This window comes from Sardina pilchardus, chromosome 5 (assembly GCF_963854185.1).
Source record: "Sardina pilchardus chromosome 5, fSarPil1.1, whole genome shotgun sequence".
NCBI classification, from domain to species: domain Eukaryota; kingdom Metazoa; phylum Chordata; class Actinopteri; order Clupeiformes; family Clupeidae; genus Sardina; species Sardina pilchardus.
The window spans coordinates 12855254-12875127 of record NC_084998.1 but is presented as its reverse complement, the minus strand read 5'-3'; the positions used below and the strand labels follow the sequence as shown (position 1 = coordinate 12875127).

Genomic DNA, 19874 nt, shown 5'->3' with positions numbered 1-19874 from the left:
CAGCCGATAAAGGTGCACAAACTTTGCAGCCTACACATCAAGTAAATCAAGTGGCAAACTCGGGGTCCACGACACAAAAAAGACAAGCTACAAAACCAGTAACTTGCTATCGATGCGGAGATGCGCACACAGCTGATTCATGTCGATTTAAGGAATTGGTGTGCCACTTTTGTAAACGTGTGGGACACATATCCCGAGTGTGTAGGCGGCGTAATCAAGACAAAGGCAGGGTAACTCAGAGGCAGGAAACAAAGGCTGCTCACCTTATGTCTGAGTCCCCTCCATCTCAAGAGACAGAGGAAGAGGAGGAACAGACTGATTTTCTAATGGCGCTGAAGGAGAAGCCACATGGCCCCATTGTGGCTACAGTCAAGTTGAACAACAGTCAAGTACAATTTGAAGTGGACACAGGAGCGTCACGCACAGTCATAGGGGAGGACTGTTTCAAGAAAATGCAAGCAGCAGCACCTGGGTTGGTGTTGCTACCCTCTGAAGTGGTGTTGAGATCTTTCACAGGGGAGAAGGTTGAGGTAAAAGGGAAAACAAGGGTGAATGTGCACTATGAGGGCCAGACAGCCACACTGGATGTACTGGTAGTTCGGAGTCAGGGTCCAAATCTGCTGGGGAGGGACTGGATGGGCGTGTTGCGACTAAATTGGAAAGAACTTTTCAAGCCAATCTTCAAGGTGTCAGATAACGCGCTGCAAAACGTTCTCTCTAAACATAATGACATCTTCAGAGATGAGCTTGGGACCTTAAAAGGTATGGAAGTGCGCTTCCATGTTAACACAGCTGTCAAGCCTCGCTACTGTAAGGCCAGGCCTGTGCCTTTCGCTATGCGATCTAAGATTGAAGCGGAGTTAAACAGACCACAAGCCGCTGCTGGGCCTCCTTGGCGAGCTTAAGAGCATTCAGCCAGCAGCCTCACCACGCCTTCAGCGCTGGGCTCTACTACTGGCTCAATATCAGTACGTGCTCACATACAAGCCGGGACCCTCTATTGCAAACGCTGATGGTCTCAGCAGACTTCCCCTTCCAGAAAGGCCCAAGGAGACAAACACACCAGCCGAGCTCACATGCTTACTGAAACAGCTTCAGACAGCCCCCATTACTTGCCAGCAGCTGAAGTTGTGGACAGCAAGGGACCCTACACTTGCAAAGGTTTGCCGTTTTGTCAAAGAGGGATGGCCTCTCAGTTGCCCTGCTGAGGCTTTGAGGCCGTTTTTTAAAAGACAAGTTGAGCTCAGCGTGGAAGACGGCATCCTGCTCTGGGGACTTCGGGTGGTGATTCCACCACAAGCTCGAGAAATACTGCTGGATGAACTTCATGAGCCACACCCAGGAATTTCGAGGATGAAGTCAACAGCCAGAGGTCACATGTGGTGGCCAGGATTGGACAATGAAATAGAACAGAAAGTAAAAGCCTGCGTTATCTGTCAAGAGGTACGCAATGCTCCGCCCCAGGCACCAGTCTCTCCTTGGGAATGGCCTGGCAAGCCATGGACACGCATTCACATAGACTATGCAGGTCCATTTCTGGGGGAGATGTTTTTGATTGCAGTAGATGCGCATTCAAAATGGCTGGAAGTTGCCCCAGTCAGGGCAGCTACGTCAGCAGCAACGATTGAGCACTTGAGGGCGATGTTCAGCATTTACGGCCTGCCCCACACGATTGTGTCAGACAATGCAGCGTACTTCACAAGCTCAGAGTTTAAAGGATTTCTGTCATCCAATGGTGTAAGGCACATAACATCTGCCCCCTACAAGCCATCCACAAATGGCTTGGTTGAGAGAGCGGTGCAGACAGTAAAGAGGGCTCTGAAGAAAAGCATGGAGTCAGGAGGGTCACTTAAGACACGCATTTCAAGGTTCTTGGCAGCATACAGGTCGACACCTCATGCAACTACGGGGAGGTCACCAGCAGAGATGCTGTTTGGCCGTCCTGTCAGAACAAGATGGGACCTATTAAAGCCAGACACTCAGACCAAAGTGTTCCGCAACCAAGAACGCATGATCTGTAGGGGGAACCGCACCAGACCGACCAGGACACTGATGTCTGGGTCCGAGGTGTGGGTGAGGGATTTTACAGGTCGTCAGAAATGGGTACCAGGAGTGGTAATGACTAGCACCGGCCCTCTCAGCTACAAAGTCCGGGTAGATGGCCAGGTGCTTAGGCGTCATGTGGACCACCTTTTAGCGAGAAGGGGGTTAGAAGGTCGTCACCAGGTATACGAAGACCACGGACATGACGCTGAAGCAGACTGGGATGCCGATGCCCCGAGAGCTGAGCGGCCAGAGCAGCTGCCAGAGATAGAGCCTGTGGAGCACGGACAGGGGCCTAGCGCTATCGTGGAGGGAGAGGAAAGTACAGCGGAGCAGACTCCACTACCACTTCTAGAAGAGCCAGCTGTGGGGGAGTCAGTGGAGGGCCCTCGTCATTCATGTAGGGCAAGGAAGGCCCCCCAAAGACTTGATTTGTAGTTAGAGTGGACAGAATTGTTGGGGCAGAATAAACCCCGTTCTGAGTCCACCAGAGCTGGGGCAGTCTACCCCCACTCTGAGTTAGTGGCATTGATTGATATGTTATGTTAATTAGTTGTGTTAAAGGGTCTGTGGTTTCAGATGAGTGTGTAACTGATCTAAGGGTGGAGGGATGTTGTATCCTGCATTTATGGAGCTGCCACTAGGGTGCAGTATTAGGGAGTTACATCCCTGGAGTTCACTTACACACATGTAGAGTGGAAGAAGAATAAAGAAACACATGTGGACTTAACCAGGTGCTGTGACTGAGTTTCTGGAGAGTTAACCTCAGTTATAGTCTATAATACATGGTTAATAGATTTTATGACCATTTTTTATTTGGAAATTTGGAAAGGTGGGTCTCTCTTATCATGCAAAGGAATGTCCATGGTAATTGCTGTGATTCAGTGTATTACGACACCACATGCCATCTTCTGTAATGTTTTCCTCAAGGAGGCTGCCGAGACTCTAAAACATTGATGTTCTCTGTGTTTGCACAATGCACGTAAAGCGCAGCCTATAAACATGATAGAGGAAAGGTGACTATTGTACTGGCATATGCAATAAAAAAGTGCTTGGTGTACTTAAATGTGTGCAACAGGCTTGTGGGTCTTCTTCTCAAAGAGGCAGTCAACCTTTGGATTCCCCGTAGCTAGTTTTGGACAATCATCACACAAGTCTCGGTGAGAAAGCTTGTTTTGGAGCCTGGTTTGATGTACTTTATTTAGATGTCATTGTATATGTACTTACGTTTTTTTTTGTTTTTTTTATCATTGATTTCCAACAGTTTGAGACACCTCAATAGAAGGGTTAAATAGATCAATGTACTGTTGTAAAGGGGAGATCTTGGAATATGTCAGACAGGATATGGTTTTATCATTAAGACAATTAGGTTGACTTTTTCTCAACATCTCTGGCTGTATGTCTCAAGGCAAGAAGTACAGTATGACTGCTTTCACTGTACTTTGGACAGACAAAGGCTCTGTATAAATAAGAGGACAGCATTTAAATTACATATTGTAATGGCATCCGCAGATTTCTTTAGCAGGCACAGATCAATTTAAATCCTGTTCATCACTGCCTCTCCTCCATGTCAAAGCTACAGTACCAGCCTCCTCAGCAGTAAGGATGGGAGTGATGTGGACCAGCGCTCTCGCTCACCTCGTCCTCTTGATCTTCAGGGCAGAAGGTAAAAACTCCACACTCAAACTTTAGCATGTCTCTTGTCAAATCTTTGAGGAAAGTCGGGGTAACGTGCGTCTGCTCCTGCTCCTAAGGGCAGCCGTGGTGTACTGGTTAGCGCAGCGGGCTTAAAACCGGAAGGTTGCCGGTTCGATCCCCGACCAGTCCACCACGGCTGAAGTGCCCTTGAGCAAGGCACCTAACCCCTCACTGCTCCCCGAGCGCCGCTGGTTGGGCAGGCAGCTCACTGCTCTGGGTTGTGTGATTCACCTCACTGTGTGTTCACTGTGTGCTGTGTGTTCACTAATTCGGTTAAATTGGGTTAAATGCAGAGAACTGAATTTCCCTCACGGGATCAAAAAAGTATATATTCTATTCTATTTATCACACATATTTTGTGGCACTGCATTTCAGTCTTTGGAGTTAAGCCAAAAACAAAGAATAACATGCTGGTAATAAGTGAACAGAGATGAGTCAATTTTTAACGAGTGCGAGGAAAAAGTAACATGGGTTGTTCTTGTTTACTTTTTAAAGACCCCGTTGTTGTTAACATGCTGCCATTAAGCATTTGTCAAAGCACACGTAACACAGCTAGAGCTCCATGAATAGAAATTAATTACATTTGACAAAATGTGCATTGGATATAATTAAGGACTTTATCCTCCACTGACTGTTAAAGAGGACGTAGATGAATTGAGTATTATACTGTATTCTCTCTGATGTTCAAATAGTATATATTCAACCTTGATTTATAAAAAATAAACTCAATTGCAATTTTATAAGCCAAATTAAAACCTATTAGGCTGGGTATTGAAATGGTCCTTTTGACTTAATGACTTTGACTCTTTTGACTCTTTGGCAACCACAATTGTACAATGACTGAATTGTACGATAGACATCACATTTCTAATTCGACCATTTTTAGTGGCTATTTCTAATTTCAAGATTTCCATATGAAGGAGGGCACATACATGCCTCATGTTCATGATAGCTCTTTGGTTATTCACAACCTCTCCTAATTCATCAAAACCAAGACAAAAATGGTTTCCATTCTATGTCTCCTTTAACTATCACTCTAACATAAGGTGACCAGAAGTCCAAGACCAAAACCGGGGACATAATCCTAAAAACGGGGACATTTCCAGTTTGACTATCAATCTGATTGAAATACATACAAGTTTTATCTTCAAAAACGGGACATAGGTCATTTTTCTGTATTTTCCTGGGGACAGACATCCAAAAACAGGAACTGTCCCCTGAAACCGGGGACGTCTGGTCATCATCCTATACTCTAACATGATCCCTCTCCTTTCTAAAAGCTTTGGAAGTGGCATCGAACCCTCCAGTGGACGGTGGGGGCTTCATTCAGACTAGGCTGGACCAGATCGTGGGCCTTGAATGCCGGACGGCCGCTGCAGACGGGAAGGCTGAGTTGCAGTGGTTCCGTAACGGGATGCCGGTGGCCCTGCAGGAGGGGAACTACATCAGCGAGAGCCACCTGTGTATCCAGCCGGTGACCCGGGAGGACAATGGTGCCATCTTCCGGTGCCAGGTGAAGAACAACGCTGCCCTCAACGGCTCTTTGCAGCTGGAGGTGACCTGTGAGTGTTCCATCTACGATCAGGGAGCACCAGACCAATGATCTGAAAGAGCAAAGGAAACAGTGATGGAATATTGGTGTGTGTTTAGTGGTGGAAAACAATGCCTGTGTTAATTGTTGGAAAGCACTCGCTGACACAAGATTATATCCATACTGTTCTGGCACAAGTCATTACAATAATTTTAGTTCATGCCACTCATTTTTTAGATTAAATACATCCCATGTGGTTTCCCTGTTTGAGGCAGGTTTTCCTGTATAACTTACAGTGTGATGATCCTGTTGTTAGTGTCTTTACAGTTCACATCTCCTCTTAGTCATGACCTTTGCCCCCTCTCTTGCAGATGCCCCTGAACTCTCAGGCAAAGAGGAGCTGTCCGTGGAGGAGGAGAGCAGCCTGACCCTCTCCTGTGACTCTCGTGCCAACCCCCCTGTGACCATGGTGTGGAGCCGTGATGGGCAGGCGCTTGACCTGTCTGAGGGGCGCTTCACCGCCACCAACGACGGGGTCACGGCACGCCTCAGTGTGCGCAGTGTGGAGCGCGAGCTCCACCAGGGCGAGTACACCTGCACGGCCACCTCACCTGTGGAGCCCCAGAAAACCAAGAGCTTCCAGATCACTGTAACTGGTTGGTACCTCTACTATCTTATTTACTTTCTCTACTAAATATCCGACGGCTATAATCTGCATTAAAGATTCAGTGGTAAAGATCCGGTGCAGTATAATCATCTGAACATGTCTCATGTAAAGTCAGACAACTGATAGAATTCTTCTATATGGCTGAGAAGTCTTCACATGTCTGTTCTTCTGACCTCCTGGCTTCAGATAAGACCATTAAGTTTCCCCGGGACCCAATGATTGCTGGGATAGTTGTGGTTGTCTGCACCGCCATTCTTGCACTCCTTGCACGATGGGAAAGGATTGCCAAGGTAAAATAACAAAAATGAATGATCAAACAAATCATCTGTGTTGATAACAGATGTAGGCCTAGGCCTACACATATTGTGTTTAGAATATTTCTATTTCACAAGCATAATATTTCCAATAATCTGCACCTCCTGAGTCTAAGTGTTTGTTTATGTGGTCTTCTAGTGCTGCAAGTGAGTGGGGGTTGGCCAGGATCAGCAGGAATGAAAAAGAGCACTCCTGATGACTACTGTAGCTCCAACAGCATATGAAAATAAAGTTCCCTGACTTATAAAAAAAAAAAACAGAGAGGCTCTTTCATAATAGGAAGTACTATTTAGCTGTTGTGTGTATGCTTGGTATGCACGTGTGATGGTATGCATGTGTGTGTGTGCGTGTGTGTGTTATCTTTTTATGTGCTGCTGTTGGCTGAGCCGCCCTAGGGCCACGTCTCAGACCTGTTACATATTTACTGTCACTAAGTCCTAAGGCACCATGAAAACACCCACTATACTCTCAGTTTCTCAATGCCAGGGGGGAATGACCCTATTAAAGTGGCTGTGTCACTGCTGTTCTCCGAGGTCACCATCAAGGTCAAGGATACTGCTATTTACGTGTTTGTATAAAAGCTTATGATGGGAAACCTGATTGGGTTGATGTCCTTGTAAATACATAGGCTAGGCCTATTTTTGTGGTTGTGATGTGGAATGCTGAGCTGTGCTGGGTTGAGATAACAAACATGTTTAGTGGAGAACATCTTTGTCATCGCCCCAAAAATGACGAATGATCTCTCTCTCTCTCTCTCTCTGTGTGTGTGTGTGTGTGTGTGTGTGTGTGTGTGTGTGTGTGTGCATACTAGGTGAAAGAGAGAGGGACAGGGTTTATTTTTTATTTGTGGGGTTAAAAGAATTTCAATCATTTAGACTTTGGAGTTGGTTATGCTATCCGTGTCAAAGTCAGATCAGTGCATTCTTATTTTTTAGTTGACCATTTGAGCTTTTTATTTTAATGAAGCAATTTTAATTCTGCCTTCAAAAGACAACAATGTGCTATGGATATTTAAATGATAAAAAAACAACAGCAGATTGGTAAACAGTTGTGTGGGAAATCATCGCTTCTCTCATTCTGCATAACAATACTACCATTAGAATTCAATGAAGCGCGCTGCTCCGTCTTTTCAGCGTTGAAATGAGGGTATCTCCGGCCAATCGCTGACTAGAGGCTGGGTCAACCGTGATTGGGGAGCGGTGGAGAGGGTGGTCCGCCAAATTCAAACAGTGGAGTAGGGTACTACTACAACACACACACCGAGCAAGATCCAAATCAGTCACTGCGAACAATAACGTTGGAGAAATTTGAAAATAAGGTAGGTTGGGAATTCTCAGCTAGTAGACTCATGTTTTAACATTGTTGATAATAGACGCCCAACTATTCCGAGTTAGAGATACGGGGTTACGTTGATGTTGTTGAATACATAAATTCACGTTAGCATCTAACTCCGTGGGTGGGTTAACGTTAACAGTTATTACCCCCGATAGCTTTCTTTTATCTGAGCTGAATCTGAAAAGCGAGAACTTTGTCGTTAAAAGCTGTTCGAAGTAGCCTAAAGCTAACATTAGAGCTAACGTTATTAGGCATAATAACTCACTAACGTGTTGTGTTCGTACACTTGTTGCCGTGGATTTTGAATGTTGGGTTAATAATCTGAGCATAATGTAGTACTACATTACATTCCATAGTAACTAGCTACTAGCGTGGCTAACAAGATTAACGTTAGCTAACTGCATACAATTGAATCAAATAAATAGTTTTCGGGTATTTTACGGTTATCATGGCCAGTCTCCCATTGTTTTATTAACTCCTATCATGTTACGCTTCATTGTTAGCAACGCAACATGACGTCTTCTTTTGCGAGTGGAGTCGGCACGGCTGTGACTAGCGTGTGGCGGGTCCACACCCAACTCGACGAATCCGATGAACCAGACACCTCCCCTGTTGCACCCACCCGGTTCCGAAAGCTGCGTACCTCCAGCTCTCTGAACTCTCTGCGTATGTCTCTGCGTAAACGACTTCCACTCAAGTCTGTACAGTCTAATGTGGTCGCAGAGACTGAGAACCCGACTTGGGAGTCACTTGAGATGAACAAGAAGACTGGAGCTGTCCGCCAGTTTACGCGCAGTGCGAAGAATTCCATCACGGGAGTGTATCAGGTTTGAGAAATATTTCCATTTAATGAACGGTGCTGTAAACTACTTTTGGAGATTTGATTCATGAGTTCGATAGAGTTGTTTCACTCGAAGTAGGCTACATCCCACCCCTCACACTTGTCACCTACCTTGAAAATGAATCCAAATTAACTCTCAAAGTATCAACTCTTCCTAAAATCAAAATGTTGTCAGTGCTCATATGACTGTAGTAGTGATGCAGTGTATGAGTCAGTGGGTACTAATACAACCGGCCCCTGTCCTCATCCCATTCAGAAGTTCCAGAAGAGACAGGTGTCCCGAGAGGACTGTTTGGTAACCACACCTGGTCGGATACTCGAGGGGGAGGAAAACAGTTTCCGCACCCCTCGCCGCACCACCGCTACCCGAAACACCACGCTAACGCCCTCACGCACCCCGAAGTCCTCCGCCAGACGCCCCCCGAGGTCTGCCACCAAATGCACACCCAGATCAGCAACCAAGCGCACCCCGCGGAGAGGAGCTGCCTGCACCCCAGAGGCGAGCGACGCGGTGAGGGGTGTGAGGTCAGGGGGTGGCCGGAGACAGCTGGTGCGCATGGCAGCCCTGAGGAGCCCCTTCGCTTCCCCAAACACCATGAGCAACAGGCGGTAAGCACACCACACACACAAACATACACACACACACAGACAGGGACATGCACACACCACACTTCACACACACACATACACAGGCACATACACATTCACATACAGACACATGCACACACCACGCACCACAAACACACCACACACACACCACACACACACACAGACAGGGACATGCACACACCACACTTCACACACACACATACACAGGCACATACACATTCACATACAGACACATGCACGCACCACAAACACAACACAACACACACACACAGACACACACACACACACGGGGACATGGACACACCACGCACCACATAAAACACATACACAGGCACATACACATTCACATACAGACACATGCAGACACCACGCACCACAAACTCACCACACACACACACACACACACACACACACACACACACACACCATAAGCACCATAAGCACCTGTCATAGTTGTATTTAATCAAGCTGTTTGGAAGGTGCAGTCGAACAAAAGTCCTTTTAGGCAAATCCCCCACCCCACTCGGCAGCCATCTTGCAGTGCATCTTGGCCAGTTATTGGGTAGCTGTTTTGGGCGCACTGGGCATGTGCCAACGCCATCATGACAGCAAGCTGCGGGATCACAACACACGACTGGCAGGATGCTTTCACAACATGCCACATGATTGACACCGTGTATTCACATGTCGACTTTTGGCGGCAGAAGGGACAAGATGTGTGTAGACAGCTGCCATGATGGTCTCACACACTATCCTCCATGCATTTCTATGGGGGATTTTTTGAGTGCTGTGTCTCCCCTCATTAGAAAGTCTCTGAGTAGAATTCAGGCATTATGGCTGCATGCATACTCGGGGTGAAAAGCATGCATGAACTGTATTTCCTGAATGTCTTACATGACTGCAGAGGTGCATTCAAATTCCTTGTGTGTCTGAACAGACACATTTGAATGGTTTTGTGTAAACATTCCATCTCAACGGCAACACCCCGTCCAACTCCCAACACGGGGAGAACTGCCATTTCAAACTGTTGCCAAGTGTTCACAAGCGTTCACTGTAAACTCAACTCAAACCGAAAAATGTTTGCAAACGTTCCCTGAAGCACACCTCAGTTCTGCTCCTGTGCTCTGCCATTTCCATGGATAGTTGCAAATGTCCTGGCTCACTCATTATGTAAGGATATTTGGTTTTGAGGGTGTAATGTTTAGGATTAAGTCTTGAGACATGCTAGACATAGAGTTCAAGTGGGAAACCATTAGTGAATCTCTGACCTAAATGTACGTGTGTGTGTGTGTGTGTGATAACAGGCAGTTTGAGCGGGAGCTAGATGGTGTGTCCAGTGGACTGAGGAAGCTGAAGAGTCTGTCTCAAGCCCTCAATGATGTCATCGGCAGAGATGAACGGTATGTACACAGTTATTTTTTCTTCTCTCCAAGTATAATAACCTGCTTGTCCTGGTCTGGTTGACATCATGAGTATCAGGCAGAAAATTCCTCGGAATATAGGCCCCTACATTTTCAGTGAATCTCAAAACCAAAATGGCCATGACCTTTATACAGGGCTCAAAGTTCTCAGGCACTGTGCTGGAATTTAGGCATGGGCAGGGTTGTTTTAAGATTTTAAAATCTATCATTAAAAATGTCTATCTTCAAGCAAATAAGCTTGCTTTAACCTTAGCCCCGCCTTTATAAAGGATAATTCAAAATAATTCAAATTGAAATGAAACCACTAACGACTTCATTTTCTCCCTTGGGAAATCCAAGCATTACTTCCTGTCACTCTGCTCTTTATCCACTGGCTTTCACTGAAGAGGACAGAAGTTACTCATGCCAGACTTCCTGTTATCCTTGCTCCCAATCCAGATGTGGGGAGTTTCCTGTTTGTGTTGTAAAGCGTTGGCCCCTCTCAACGGCCAACTCTTGCTCTCGCATAGCAGAGGCCCTGTCTCCAGACTCCCCTCTCTCAGTCTGCTTTCCCGCCTAGTAGTTTTGAAATGTGTGTGTGTGTGTTTGTGTGTGTGGTGCGACAGAGGAATTTGAGAAACGTCTGGGTGCATGGATGAAATTAAGGGGTGTGTAGAAGGTGGGAAACACATGTCAGGGTTTTTAGATAGGCTTAGAGATAATGCTGTGCATGTTATATATGGTGTAAGAAATCTTTAATGAACTGGAGAGACTAAAATAAAAACAATGATAGATAATATTTTGTAATGAAATATATACGTTTTTATTTCTTAAGTTGAGGCTGATTATATGATCTGTGGCCACCTTTGTTTTTAAACAGCGCTGTAAACCGTAACTGTAAACTTGTAACCATAACTGAGTGAGTGGGATAGAGAGTGTGGAAGAATGGGAGAGGGATAGACAGAGTGTTGAGAGTAAGAGGTAAAGCATGCATTGCAAGAGCGAGCAGAAGGAGGGGCTGGCTGTGACCTCATTCCCATGCTGCTGTGCCCCCCCCCCCCCCCCCCCCCCTTAAGAGCTTATCTCCCAGATTCCTCACATTTTTTCCTGTTCCCGCCGACTTATGTCAAGAGGCCCACTTGTTTCAGATGGTCACCACCAACTCCCATTCACTGGAAGAATATAAAATGACAGCAAACGATGGCTTTGAGAATAGAGCGGACTCATGACCAAATAATAGTTCTTTCAGTTCTGCTCAGTCAGCTGACTGCATCGAGGCCTCTGGCTTCAACTGGTTAGTCAAATGGGCCAGGATCAATGATCAAGCAGCAAGAGTGAAAGATTGAAAAGAATGTTTTTGTTTTCTTTCCCCACCAGCAAGGTCAAGTACTCCCTTATGACCGAATAAAAAAAAAAATTGAGGTAAATTTCCTTCCTTTCATCCTGTATGGCATTTGACAAGGTCGTGTCCTTGCTGCATGAATAACATGTTTAAAAGCTGTTTAAAATGTGTCGTCTTGTTATTGCTGCGCTGTGCAGTTGTCACGTGGCATGATGGCTTACTGAGTACAAGACAGATTTGCAAAACCCGGTGTGCTTGTGTGTGTGTGTGTACTGATGTGCTTATTTTTGCCGATCACATTGTGTAAACACTGATTGCATGGCACTGATGCATTTATTGCGGAGATACTCACTCCATTCCAGGTCACCAAATAACAATTAATTAACACATGACCCTGTGGAAAGCTATACATTTCAAACATTATTGCGTTAGTTTATTGGCTATTTAAAACTTGTGCTTGAAACCATAAAATATGTCATGCTTGAAAACCTGAAAGAACAATGTACACTATTATAATGACCGTGCCACAAGCAAGACCAAGCTCTTTCTCACAGGCTGGGGGGGCGGGCTTTCGATCGGTCTGGCCTATCACCTTCTCCCTAACCCTCTTCTGCTCCCCCCCACCCCACCCAGGTCTCAGGCCGTGGAGCATTACAGAAGCGTTATGGCGGGAGAATACTCCTCCACAACCCCGAGGGAAGCAGCCGGCGTTTTGTCCAGAGCTTCCGTGAGGCAGCGGAGCCGATGCGTGCGAGAGGTGCTGGGGACCTGGAAGGACACGGTCATGTCCAACATTCACAAAGAGTCCTGAAGTACTCGCGTTACGCCTGCTTAGTTAGTCAAGTCAAGTCAAGTCACACTTAGTTACACTGTCATGTCTGTGACATTTATACACATGCTATTTATGTGTGTCTGTCTGTTTACATGTGTATATATACATATATATTTGTGTGGGTATGTCTGTGTAATCAATGGGAGAACTTTGTTACACGTGTGAAGATGTGTTCTGTCTACTATCAGGAGTTGGGAGATGATCCTTAAGGGTCCTGTGCAGCAACTACATTTTAGGCTAGCTAAGCTGGTCATGCTTTTCCTCCTGTTTTCCCAGAACAATTATGAGCTGTGTTCTTCACTTATTATCTCTATTCATTCATTTATCATGTTTTGATACTTTTGTGGACCTATTCATCAAACATGTTCTACTCATTGAATGCACTGTATGTTGTATAAACGATGCCTTATACCAAAATTGCGTTTGTACTTTAGGAAACACTAGGACTAACATACTGTGAGTTACTTCTTGAATTTTTATAGTTTTTTTTTTTTTTTCTAACTTAACTAACACTAGACAAGAGACATTGTTTGTCTCCAATGTAATGTTTTTAATTATTATTATTTTAAATATTAACAGCATTGATTATAACAGCAAAACCTGTTTACTTGTTCAACAACCAGTTTCAGTAGCTCTCATTTTGAAAATAAGCCTTTCTGACTTATTTCCTCTGGGATTTTAAGGGTCATATCACTATGGGAAACTAAGTCGTTTTTTCTTACTTAGCTGAAGCCAAGGGAAAATATGTCACTATTTGGGATTTGTATGTTTTACTTATCTGTAAACTCATCCAGACTGTTGAGAAGGTCAAAACATTTTTTTGTTGATTTTTATGTGCAAAGGTATACCAAAAATGTCCGTCCTTGAGGATTGTTACTTCCAAAATATTGTTTACCTTTTTGATAGGCCAATTAAAGTTCACCTTTTACAAAAAGGAAAGTGTGTTTTTTGTTTGAGAAGAACATGCCCCAGAGAAAGGACAATGCGTTAGTTCTGAGCGTGGTTGGCATTGTGTTTTTGCCTTCAGCATTCACAGACCTTTACACACACTCCTCTCATGTCACTTTGAAGTCAAAACATTGGCGTACAGTGATGTGCCCCTGCTGACTTTGCCTCTTTCCAGAAAGTTTGTGTTGGTTCTTTTCACAAGGTTATCTGCGGAGCTGGGTTGCATGGTGCAGGTGGCACTGTCTTTTTTTCGACAGACTGAGGGAACCAGAATTCTTGTTTTCGCATGCTCCATACAGTTCCTTTTCAGGAAAACCTTTAAAAGAACTTGAAATGAACTTGAACAAATAACATGTCAAACATCAAAGCCTTTGTTGTCAGCGTAGACTAAATAGCTTTTTATAAGTAACCTTTATACTGAATTGAGAGAGGGCAAATACAAAATATGCTTTTTATGGACAGTGCACAGAAGCCCTGTAAGTCACAGCATTCAGACATACAATAAGGAATGAAAGAAGAGCCAGGACTTTTTTCAGTGTTGGCAACACATTGATCTCAATTCAACAGCAGACACCCGTGTTCACACTTTTTATACAACTATATAACATTTCCAATAGCATCGCTCTGGCATTCACAATATGTTTTTATGTGACAAGAACAGTAAGCTTTAGGCTCAGAAAGCATCTTAGTGGAAAGTTTCTACCAGTGCAAGATGAATAACAGGAATTATCAAGAAAGTGACCAAATTAATTTAAATTAAAAACAAACAAAACGTTATTTGGTAACAATTCAGAAGGGCCAATGGTTCTTTTTTCTGTAACACTAACAGGATTTTCAATCATTTCATTTCAATGAATAATTCCTGTATACTGTTATAACAACCTGTGTTAAACTATAGAAACAAAAGAATCATGTCCTCACTATTTATCTAAGTAGGCCTACAAATTCACACATACATACACACATAAACAATGTTTCCCAAGCACCTCCAGGTTGAACATCTCACACCGTCAGTACTCCTATCTTCATCCCCATGTATTCTGACCAACATTTGTCTATATCATTAATATCAACCACACTGACATTCTACTATAGCTGGTTATCTTCACTGACATTAATATTAATTAGCTCACTAGTTCAGCATATGATGAAATCACCGAAAGAACCTTAAGGTTGCTGTAAGCGATGTCAATATTGTGACTTACAAACGTTACCGGCAGATGAAAACTTGAGTGCATTCTCATTCAACATTGCAGCTGAATGAAGCTGAAATTTGAAATACAGGCCTATGGGAGTCCTTCAGACTTTCTAGGAGCATGTTGTTCTGCTTAAGCTGTCTGACCCCAGAAATAGTTTACCTTACTTTAAATATACCCTAAAATGATTTAAGATAACAGAATGAATGAAAGGAGTAGTTTACCTTGTTCTCTGATATCAACACAGAATGTATGTAACTTTGGTCTGTCAAAAACAAAGTCATATATTTTAAAGCTCATTTACAACCCTATAAGTAGGCTGGGGAATAAAATGGCCCCTCCCCCCTACCACCAAACTCTCCTTATTCAACAAAGAAAGGTTAAAAAAAAAAAATACATTTTCCATTCTATGTCTGCTTCAAGCTTTGATGTACAATAATTTGCCCAAATAATGCCCCATGAATGCAAGCCCCTCATATCTCTACGGCACTCCATTCAGCAGGGCGCAGGCCATTGTGTTATGTTTCACATTTTCCTAACTCACTCTACACTGTCCACTGCACACAGACACACATTCAAGAGCACAGGGCATCTGAGTTATAGTGGACTCCAAACTAGGATTGGCTATGGTTGGCTAAGCTCATTACATGCCTACGTGATTTCATATGAAAACAGACTAGGCATCACTGACACCGACATGAGCATTTACAGTATGCTGCATTGGTTGAGTTGTGGAAATTGATTGTGTTTTATCTGTCAGGTTGTACACATTAGAGAGACACAGGGGGCCTCCTGCTCAAGATGATTCCCTCCACGAGGCACATTTCACATTTTGGCCACACTCATCATTGTACAGTAGAAACAAAGATTAATCTACATGTAGTTGAAAGTGACTCAAATCAAAATCAGAACAAGACTTCAAAGTCTGATGTGCTGGAGCTCACTTCTCTCTGCCACTGAGCTGGTGTCCTTCACTGAGCGCCCCTTCACGAGGATTCAGTCTGCATCGTGCCATCACCTCCACCTCCTCTCAAGTCATTGTCTGGTTCTCCTGCAAGCTGGACATGTGGCACAGCCAGATCTCCAAAGACTTCAGGACACATGGGTAAAATAGTTTAGATTTTGGTGTCCATACTGCAGGAAAGGGGAAAGAGTGTCTCAGAGTGTTAACTGATGATAATGGTGAATGTGGTCTAACATCCATCCATTCATTCATTCATTCATTCATTCAACCTTTATTTATTCTCAGAGGTTCATTGAAGGCATTTCTTATTTTCAGTGAAGTCGAGATAACGCCACTGTTTATATTTTATCCAGACTGTCTGTGGGTCTGGATAAAACCATACTGGTGAGATGATGTGCAACTGAGGTCGAATCAACTACAGAGAATCAGGTATTAGACACATTCACTGTGCATCGGAAGTAAAATAAAAATAGTGGCAGACCAGACATATGTCACACATATAAGAATGTGAACTTAAATAACCTCTTGTCATATAACATATTCTCTATAGGTTGGACCTTGGATCTGCTTTTTGTAAACAATAGACCTGAAAGTGGTCTGCTAAAGCAACAAAGGAGGCTAGGCAGAGCAAAGAGAACAGACTCAGACAAAACACAGACAGAGCACGGATAGACATGGCAGTGGACTGATAATACAATAGCAGGTACTTCTCTGATCTCTGCATCTTTATGCACGAGGCAGTCTCTGGCTCAGGAGTGAATAACTGTGTGTGTGTGTGTGTGTGTGTGTGTGTGTGTGTGTGTAACAGGGATTATCCTGCTATCCTGGTGTATCTATATCAGGACTTATCCTGTTTGTTTGTGTTCACTTGTAATGTGAATAGGTGTTGAGTATCGAGCGAACCCCCTCACCCCATATTTTCTGTGATTGTCTTAACATTGAGAACAACCATTATGTCAATCAAACCCTTCACAAAGCCAAAAGAGCCTCGCCACATCTGAACACAAAACAACCACTGTCATCTCTGTTTCAAATGCAGCAAACAAAATGATGTACAATTATGGAGACATCAAAGAAAAGAAAAGAAAAAACATTCTTTGTTGCCCCTCAACGTTCCCCTATCTGACGCCACCTGATTACAATGGACGTCAACGCCAACCGACTCCACACACACACACACACACACACAAAGCTCCCATTCAGTCATCTCTCCTAGGGAACCGGCGGAATAAAGATGGGGGCATTCTCTCAGGCAGTCTCTGGGCCAATTTGCTGCTCCGACCGGAGCGAGAGAGAATGGGAGGATGACGCAGGTCAGCACAAGCCCTGTACGAGAAGCAGTCGACTGTGGAGAGTATCGAACCCTGTGACGGGGAAGCCCCCCGCGCTGCACTTTCTTTCATTCAGACGGCCAGCAGTCAGCCAACCCTGATGTCACCTGCATAAGTCTGTCTGTAGTGCCTATGTAAGAAGACTCTGGTTTGAGAGTGTCTTCCTACTCTACTAGGATAGATAGATGCCGGCTTAGAGACAGGTCAGGTTAACTTGAAAAACATTTAAACTAACTTGAAAAACATCGTTGAATAAAACTGGCATCGGGATAAGAGTGCGCGGTCTCCTCCACTTTATATTCAGGTTGACTTTCTAACCACATAATGGACTGAAGTAAGGGATGAATGCCAGACAGAAATAAAATGGCATAATAACAGATAACCTCACCATATCCTCACATTATTAATCACTGGAAATGAGAACTGGTTTTCAATTCATTTTATCTGGTAAAATAAAGGCCAAAATAAATAATAAATAATATAAATAAATACTTATTACACAGTAGTTACACATTGTTGCTGATGCAAGTCACTTAATGCTCCATCTTTTTAATGTTCCATTATTTCGAAATGTTTCCTGTTTACGTTCCTGATGATATTAAATATCTTGATGTGCACACTTACTTTTTCCCACAGCAGGGGACCCATTTCTCCCTGCTACCCTCCATCTCTCTCTCTCCCCAAACCTCTGCGTGTGTCAGGGAGTAGTGTGGTCCTCTTTGATGAGAACAGGCCCCACTTCGTCCACATGGACCTCACACTGGCTGTTGGCACGTTCAGGCTGGCTTTTGGCACGTTCGGGCTTCGGTGTGGCAGTGGTGGAGGAAGGTGGGGACGGCTGTTGCACAGACATGGCTCGTCGCAGTAGTGGCGTGCGCTTGCAGGACAGGAAGTCGGGAGATGGCGACAGGAAGTCGGACTTGGAGGTGAGGCCGAAGGAGGCCTGGCGCGGGATCATGCGGCCCTTTTTGGTGCAGGAGCCGTGCTCGAACTCCAGGGAGGAGAGGTGCGCAGCGTAGCCCTCACTGAGGAACTAGGGGTGCCATGGATGGACAGAAGTAAAGAGATGAGAGAGAGAGAGAGAGACAGAGAGGGGGATATGAAAAAGAAAATGGACAGATAATAAAGAGAAAAAAGGTGGAGAGGAAGTAAGAGTATAACTATGATATTTTCCGATATGAAGTATTCTCAGGTGCTTAACTGATGAAAACAGAAGATTGCAAAAAAAGAAAGAGGTCATCAAATAAGCTTATTCTATAGGTGATCCCAGAAAGGGAACAATATCGAAGGGAAATCTTTCTGCAAGTTGAGACGTCAAGTCTGACTCAAGATCTGCTGCACAACTTGTTCTGCTTACCTGTATCCTAAAACTTCAAAGATGAGGCAGTTCATTTAATCATTCATTCCCTCATTAAGTTGTTCATATACGTGTGATTACTTTCGATGACCTGAATCCTTGTAAAAGCTTACCAGTTTATTTCAATTTTCTTTTCTACAGTGGCTTTTGCAGAATTCATCTTTTAGGCCAAGATAAAAGGTCACCATTCAATATCCAATTTGTCTAGTTCAGGAATGGCAAGTGTTGTTATGGTATTTACGACTGCATGGACCCCTTCGAGAAATGAACCACAATTATAGCCCAGATGCAAAGTCTGTCGACAAACAAAGAAGCAGCAGCTTCACAAGATGAATCATTGGAATCTCCATACTTGACCTTACCAATACCAGACTGGACTCGACTGTGCATCCCTCCCTAGCTATTGGTAATCCACTATCTCTGAATTACACACAGTTATGTCCTTCATTTAAACCTCTATAGATATGTGGGCTTCAACATGAAGTGGAGGTGTGGACCAAAGTAACATGGTGTGTTGTGTTTAATGGTATCAGGCATTGCGTTCTGTAAATAATAGGATTAATCAAAACTGACATAAAATCAAAAATGTTACTTAAATGAAATGTATAACAAATGTTTAGCTTCTCAGCACAGTGAGACTTTTTTCTGTATTCAAGTGTCTCTCTTGTATATGATAGTGTGGCATCTTTGGGGGTGGACTTAACAGCTTTGTCTACATTCTAATGCAAAAGGGGGGGAAAAATAATACTGTCAATGCAGAAAATGGTCTTCTGCTCTCTTGGTGACACAGGGATAGAGAGACTCATTAAGAAAAGTATATCTCTCCTTCATCCTCTGACACAAATCTGAGTTTGCTCCTCAGTGCCTGACTCACAGCATAGACAAGGCAAAGGCTTTAACCCCAATAAAAGATTTATCTAAAATATATGCCCTAAGATAATTGTTGAAAGACTACATGTGTAAAAACCAGACCAAGATTTAATTGGAAAATGCTATGGGACCTGCCAACCATTTCAGTGCCTTGCAGCCTGGCTTTCTTATGCCAATACATTTTAGTAGGAAGAATAAAAATGAAGAGGAATATCAGTCATTTTTCTTTTTACTTGAGATGACAGCCTGGTGACAACACTTTGTTCTCGGCCTTGATGAGAAGGAGACAAGGTGTAAAATGACAGGCGGAAGTGAAAACTATTGTTTACAACGAGACAGCTCACCGGCAAGCATAGTCAATTACACAGAAATAGCACAAGAGGAAAGAGACAGAGCTCGCTCAGATAGCTGGAAGAGGAAGACAATAGGACATGGCAGCTTTTGGACATCACAGGAATAAAATGGTAATTTCAAAGAGACGTGGCTGATTTATGCAGGAGGACGGGGATATGGTTGAAAATGGGGGTCTTTTTTCATTTCCTGCCATCTTGTTTTTATAGGTCTGTTTACTTCAAATAATGAAGTTAGAGTTGAA

At 43.9% G+C, this 19874-nt stretch overlaps 4 protein-coding genes across 5 annotated transcripts in view; 3 read left to right on the top strand and 1 right to left on the bottom strand.

The window, feature by feature from the left end:
• LOC134080219 (sorting nexin-12) overlaps nucleotides 1-10762 on the top strand; it is a 94348-nt gene extending 83586 nt beyond the window's left edge. The window contains exon 5 of the mRNA XM_062536533.1: nucleotides 10752-10762. Coding sequence (XP_062392517.1) covers nucleotides 10752-10754 — 3 coding nt within the window. The 3' untranslated portion in view covers nucleotides 10755-10762. The remainder of the gene's footprint in view (nucleotides 1-10751) is intronic.
• On the top strand, nucleotides 3055-6511 carry LOC134080215 (transmembrane and immunoglobulin domain-containing protein 1-like). Its single transcript, XM_062536526.1, has 6 exons — nucleotides 3055-3203; nucleotides 3620-3709; nucleotides 5022-5303; nucleotides 5644-5928; nucleotides 6126-6229; nucleotides 6393-6511. Exons 2-6 carry the CDS (start codon nucleotides 3649-3651, stop codon nucleotides 6402-6404), a joined length of 744 nt encoding a protein of 247 aa, XP_062392510.1. The 5' UTR covers nucleotides 3055-3203; nucleotides 3620-3648; the 3' UTR covers nucleotides 6405-6511.
• Nucleotides 7462-13541, top strand: LOC134080218 (uncharacterized). Of its 2 annotated transcripts, XM_062536530.1 has the most exons (6): nucleotides 7462-7572; nucleotides 8093-8416; nucleotides 8687-9039; nucleotides 10344-10439; nucleotides 11817-11861; nucleotides 12415-12551. In XM_062536530.1, exons 2-5 carry the CDS (start codon nucleotides 8102-8104, stop codon nucleotides 11845-11847), a joined length of 795 nt encoding a protein of 264 aa, XP_062392514.1. In that variant the 5' UTR covers nucleotides 7462-7572; nucleotides 8093-8101; the 3' UTR covers nucleotides 11848-11861; nucleotides 12415-12551. The 2 variants fall into 2 exon arrangements, with proteins under 2 accessions (XP_062392514.1, XP_062392513.1); XM_062536529.1 differs by lacking the exon at nucleotides 11817-11861 and having other exon boundaries at nucleotides 12415-13541.
• A 4208-nt stretch (nucleotides 13542-17749) lies between these two features.
• The window catches only part of LOC134079785 (membrane-associated phosphatidylinositol transfer protein 3-like), a 70711-nt gene continuing 68586 nt past the window's right edge, over nucleotides 17750-19874 (bottom strand). The window contains exon 22 of the mRNA XM_062535860.1: nucleotides 17750-18085. Within this exon, the coding sequence (XP_062391844.1) occupies nucleotides 17750-18085 (336 nt within the window). The remainder of the gene's footprint in view (nucleotides 18086-19874) is intronic.